This window comes from Magnolia sinica, chromosome 11 (assembly GCF_029962835.1).
Source record: "Magnolia sinica isolate HGM2019 chromosome 11, MsV1, whole genome shotgun sequence".
Lineage (NCBI taxonomy): Eukaryota > Viridiplantae > Streptophyta > Magnoliopsida > Magnoliales > Magnoliaceae > Magnolia > Magnolia sinica.
The window spans coordinates 74,956,750-74,963,311 of record NC_080583.1 but is presented as its reverse complement, the minus strand read 5'-3'; the positions used below and the strand labels follow the sequence as shown (position 1 = coordinate 74,963,311).

The 6,562-nt window shown below is 40.2% G+C and overlaps 1 protein-coding gene across 1 annotated transcript in view; it reads right to left on the bottom strand.

Moving 5' to 3' along the window:
* Positions 1–637: 637 nt before the first annotated feature.
* The window catches only part of LOC131219381 (uncharacterized), a 30,775-nt gene continuing 24,850 nt past the window's right edge, over positions 638–6,562 (bottom strand). Inside the window, exon 2 of the mRNA XM_058214482.1 lies at positions 638–1,138. Within this exon, the coding sequence (XP_058070465.1) occupies positions 716–1,138 (423 nt within the window). The 3' untranslated portion in view covers positions 638–715. The remainder of the gene's footprint in view (positions 1,139–6,562) is intronic.

Sequence of the window (6,562 nt, the reverse complement as noted above, 5' to 3'; positions counted from 1 at the left end):
ACTGAATCAATTCTCACTTAATCTCCTTACGATGGCCATACATGCGGCCCACAATCACTAATCAGAACAGTTAATCCTGTTAAACCCATCATGAATGTCCACAATGTGAAGATCATGTCGATTAGATGATCCACTGAGTCACACCATACCCAGCAAATGAACAGCTAAAACAAAAATGGCTGAAGTATAACTCAGTGAGTTGGTTTCTAGATTCTTTGTACTCCAACTGAGTTTGACTCAAAACTCGGATTTATCTGACCCAGTTTGAAATTGTCCAAGTTCAACGAGAATTTATACTTGTTCCATTGCAAGTAACATCTATGCCTCATTGCCATTTCCAAGATGGCTGTGAGCCATCCACATTACATGTAAAAGCAATCTAAACCTTTCAAATCATGGGACCCATTGAGAATGGAAGATAGCTGAAAAAAAAAAAACTGGACTAATTGAATAATCCTTGCCTGATAGAAGAGATTTTCAGTCTGTTGTCCATCCACAATGGGCCCCACGATTTTGCCGTCCAGATCGCCGTACAGATGATGAGACCCAAAATGGTTTTCTGAAGGCCAAGTCACAAGTTGGTAGTGAAAATAGGCCTGACTCAGTGACTCGACTCAGACCGAAGAAGTCAGTAGCAAGACCAGCAACACCAATAGTATTATTATATACCAATGTCTCGAATTCGGATTTTAACATTCCACACATACAAAGGAATTCAGGTAGATTTCTGCAAGTTGGATACAAAATTCGAAGCAGCGAATGCTGCCGAACCGCTGACGACAGAAACCAAAGCGACCACAACTTGCAGAACCACCTCCCATGGATACTCCTCAGGCACGACGTACACGCACAGGGGGCCAACAGCCAGCAATGCAAGGCTCAGTGCCAAGAGGACGCCTGGCGTGCCGGGGTCCGTTGCGGCTGATAGGACTCCAAGCTCTTCTGCTTTCGAGAGGAGGCCCAGCTTCTCTACTGCTGATAGAGAGAGACCGAAACTCTCTGCTGCTGATAGTAGGCCTGCTTTCTCTGCCTTGGTTAGAAGCCTCAATTGCTCTACTCTTGTGAGAAGTTTTATAGGCGGGCCACCTGGGCTTTTTTCTAGTGGACCCGGCTCACCAACCGGGAAAACCATCGAAGTCTGCATCATGGTGGGAAAAGTTATGAATCTGGTCTTTGAGATCATTTAAAAAGATGAGAAAAGAGAGAACCTGATCTACACATACATGGAGAGGAAGGCCTGGATAGTGTTCAAAATATCGGTATCGCGTCACGTATTGCACCGTTGGGATAGGATACGTATCGGTTATTGCGTGGGATATATCGGTTGTATCGCGTAATGTATCTTTGTTATTGGAGACATGGGGAAACATTGGAAATTGGTCGAATTTTTTAATGAAATTTCAGTGATTGTTAAAAGATACATCAATACACACTTACAAATCAAAAAATTACAAAAAACAAGTGTACATAATAGGTTTTCTTTGTGTGGGGTCCTAATCTATGTGATGTCTAACTGAATTGATGCAAGTATATTCATGTAAATTATAAATGTAAGAAGACCTGTGAAAACACAAGCAATACATTCAAAAACAAAAGAAGAATCACTAGATTAGGTTACATACATGTTTGATTTTATGTTTGGACATAAAGATTGCAACTGATTTGTGAGAAATTGGGATTTTATTTTATTTTTTTCAATTTTTTCGCAACTCAGTCTTTTTCTTCCAAATCTCGAAATCGAAGCTCCCAATCCATGATTTTTCATGCAAAACATGAAAAATCATGGATTTGTAACATTTTGACACTGATTTAACATGATTTACAGAAAAATTTAAAAAAAAAAATCGAAAATAAAAAATGCTCACCGGATTGAATGTGTGGAATATATCCATCTACTTGTGTGTTTCGTATTGCACAAGTGGGATACAAGATATATCGTAGGATATATCGGCCAATATGGTCGATATTTAAAAGATTGGGCCTGCATCACATTCAAATGTCACATTTCCTACATGGGAGCATGTGGCATATGTGTTTGAATTCTCGACTGCCCATTTGTTGCAGCGCATCAGCTGGGCCATGGTAAAAGAGTCACTCCCATCCAACAATAAAAATCGATCGACTGGGGGGACTTTTATCCATTGATTTTGAGCTGTTTGTCTATGGTTTTAACTGCCTCACTCAAAGCTCCACCAATCAAACAACGACTAGGGGACTTTTATCCATTGATTTTGAGCTGTTTGTCTATGGTTTTAACTGCCTCACTCAAAGCTCCACCAATCAAACAACGACTAGGATCATACAACTGGTGTGATTTTTGGGTTATGGTCCACCCATGATGGAGCCTGCTGGACGAGATGTGCCGGATGTCCTGATCAAGCACATGTGAGATTTGCGTGGGATAATAGCATACTCTGTACATATAGCAGTTGGTGGTACATTGACATGACAATGTTACAAAATGCCATAGGAAAGAATGGCTCTGGTGTTTTAATAAAAAAAGAGGAGAATATAGCCTTCAAGTTATAATGATCTGTTGAAATCTTTGGGCGTGTTTGAACACTATCGAATAGCCATTAGTTAAAAGTGGAAATGAACAGATTGTGATTTCCTCAGCATTCAAATTGATTGGCGCCGAACATTTTTTATTATGTTAATTTTGAGACGGACTTAGAAAGAAACATAGCTGCAAGGAGAAGGCTGCCTTGTCATTACAAATGCCAGGAAACATCATAAATAGTTGTCATTTCCTCTTTATTAAAGTGAAAGTTTTCAATTCAATTCACTTGTGCATCCAAACACAGCCTTGTTGTATGTTCATAGTATGAATCTAACATAAATCCATGACTATTCATATCAGGAAGGTTTAAATTATTGTCCGAAACCAGTGAATATCACCCATGGATGATACAGGCAGATTGGCATGAAACAGCCCGATACAGGGAGATATAGGGCGATACAAAGCGGTATTGATGGTGAATGGTACATTATACAACAAACCCACTTCAAATCTTGATCAGTATGGCACATGCAATCGCATGTAGAGAGAGTAGGGGAGAGAGAGAGAGAGAGAGAGAGAGAGGGGGGTGTAAGTGAGGGAAATGTGTGGACTACACGCAAAGAGTAAAAAGAAGCCTAGAAATGTCCTCCAATGATGAGTGACCCATCCCCACCTCTTTTCGTTCGTGGCCCACTCAAGCTTTGGATCAACTTCATTTTTGGCCTGACATCCTAACATGACGCAATAGATTTAGGGTGTGGATGTCACACAGTTCTCTCTACGGACTACATAAAGCCTTTGTTGCACAGTCTCTCTACTCGTACCCCTACATGCGGGCTGTAAAAGGAGAATCCAGCTGACCAGAGATAATAGAGAGATTTGAATTTTGAAATCATATTTTTTAATTCAAATGGTTGTATTAGCTACGATTGGTTGTAGCTGATTCTAATTGTTAGGATCCTCAATGTATAGTTCTACATAAAAGAGATGTTTCCTCTCTCGCAATTCAAGTGAGATGGATTCAGAACTTTCCATATCTGTCGCCTTTTATGGTATCAGATCAATACCCATTTTCCTTGTCTTTTTTAATCCAATCCTTCACTTTAATAGTCCCAATGATTGTTTTGGCCCTTCAAAAAAATCATTGTTTTGATTCCTTCTGGTCTACCTTGAACATTTCTTTTCTAATCAATCCAAAGCTCAAATTATGCAATTGAAATTTCAGTTTAAACCTTAAGAAGGGTGGGCAGACTATATCTGAATATTTAAAGCGAGACAAATTCTCTTCTGATATTCTGGCTGCAGCAAGAAAGCCAGCGTCCAACGAAGATCTTGTCATGCAGATTATTGGCAGATTGTCATCTGAATATGAATCATTGGTTACTTCTTTATCTACGAATGTCGAACCCCTCCCCCTTCAAGATTTGCAAGGACTTTTATTCAGTCATGAGATTAGACTGTCTGGTACCCCTTTGAGGGCAGATTTTTTGTGCCTACGGCTAACATTGCCTCTTGCAATTTGGCTGCAACACACCAGCCTAGTCGTGGCTCAAATCCATTCTCACGGCCCACGCAGCTAGTACACTCAGCCGATTGGTGCTGCTCTGCCACATCACCAATCAGGGAATTTCAACAAACCTGTTTATCAGGTTAGCAACAGAACAGGCCACACCACTATAAAATGCCAGCACTGTCTTAAACATGCATTCCAACCCTCTGATGTGCAGCCTAATCATCAAGCATTTTATGTCTCACCTCATTCCTTTTCCAATGCTTCATCGTACTCTGATTCCAATGCTACAAACTGTTGATTGATGTCTTGAATCTGTTAATCAACAGATCTGTCGATGACAGGTTCAATGCCATCGAAGTCTGTTCGATGACATCGAAGGTCTGCTCGATGCCATCAGTAAAATCCGGGATTTTCATATTTAGTCGCTGGAACGTTTTGGTCATTAGTTCGATGCCATCAAACGAATGCGCAGAGTTACGGAGAGTTGCATATCTGTGGGATTTGTTTCCGATTTTGATTGTGATTCTCCTAAAGGCTATATATGGGAGTGTAATTGGGATCAAAGGATATCACATTGCTTTCTAATTCATTCCTAGGGTTTTCAAGAGCTTGTAAGGGGAGATTCAAGGCTTGTTCGAATCGGGTATTCTCTCTCTCTCTTGTAATTTCTGCTTTCATAGTGAGATATGTCGCTTTGTGCCCTGGTTTTTTCCCAAAAGGGTTTTTTCCATGTTAAATTTGGAGTCTTTGTGATTGGGCTTGATTGTTTCTATTGGATTACTTTGCTTGGTTCATCTCTGTGTACTTCCGCCATCTCCCAACACAAACCATGTCTTAAACATGCATTCCAACCCTTAGGTTTGCACATCACACATGTTGGATTGTCTAAGCTATGCGCATCTAAATCGCCATTTCACTTACACGATATCTTGCACATGCTATCAAGTACAAAGAATTTACTGTCTGTAAATAAATTTACATGAGACAACAATGTGTTTTTTGAGTTTCACCCCACTCATTTTCATGTTAAGGATCGGGAAACAGGAAAGCAGTTACTCCATGGACTGAGTAAAAATGGACTTTATCAGATGTTGCTTCATATCATTAGAGGAAATAAAGCGGCTATGATTAGCGAACGAGCTTCCGTGGATCTCTAGCACAGCAGATTGGGATATCCAGCAGTTCGGGTAGTTTGTCTAGTTCTCTCCAAACATGATTGTCTTTTCTTCAAGTGATAGACCTTGAATATGTGATGCATGTCAAAAAGGGAAAAGTAACAAGCTCTCCTTGTTTGCGTTTTCATTTATAAGTGAAAGTCCTCTCAATTTATTTTTTCAGATGTGTGGTGTCCGGCCTTGTTTATTTCTATTGATGGGTTTCGATTTTTTGTGCATTTCTTCGACCACTGCAGTTGATATAGTCAGATTTTTCCTCTCCATCAAAAATTAGAGGTGTTTGATGTTTTTGTTAAGTTTCAGTTGCTTGTGGAGAATCTATTGGCAGCAAAATTAATTTTCCGATTGGATTGAAGAGGTGAATTTCAGGACTGTCCATGGGATTACTGATCGTATCATGTCCTCACAGACATGAGTGGAATGGAAGTGCGGATAGGATACATAGACATATTGGAATCATGCTTTTGAAACAGCTATCTTCTTGATTAATAGGCTACCTACCCCTGTCCTCAACAATCAATCTCCCATATAGAAGTTATCTAAGACCAACCCCTGACTACAAGATGCTAAGGATCTTTGGGCAAGCCTGCTGACCCTACATACAACCCTATCGCTCTCACAAGATGGAGTTTCGATTCACTAGATGTGTATCTTGGGCTACAGCTCTATCCGCGAAGGATATAGGTGCTAGGACCTCACCACAAGACAGGTACAAGCACTGTTTCGCTGATTGATGAAATGAAGGATTCACAAGGAAAATTGTAATCACCTGCCATGTTATATTTGGTGAAACATGCTTTCATTTTACAGGTCTTCATATATCTTCACAACACATGTCGATCACTCCTATATCCACCGTAGATCGGCCTGTTATTGCTCCATGTTCGTGTTAGGATCTGTGGAGCCTGATCATCAGAGGTGTATTGCTCATCTAGCCGTCACTTCCGAAGGGCAATTTCATAATTTTAAATGGAATTTTATGTAATATATATATTCTGTCATGAGCGAGAGCGCCGTCATTATATTGAGAGCCGCTTCTTCATTTTTTTGCCTTTAAGCGTAGTGGATTGGCGTGAATCCGTGGACATACCGAAAGGGAATCACGTAAATCTCTGTATTGTGGTTTGCCTTTTTTTTGCTTTCTTTGATTCTGATATTGCTATGTGCGGTTGAGAAGGAATCTCTCTCCCAACAATTGGTATCAGAGCTCTTGGTTTTGAGTGGGAACAATGTTGGAAGAAGGAAAGGTGAGGATTGAAAAGTTCGATGGTTCGAACTTCAGATTTTGGAAGATTGCCTCTATCAAAAGGATCTCTATCTTCCTCTTGGAGGAAAATTGAAGAAACCAGAGAAGATGTCCAATAGCGATTGGGA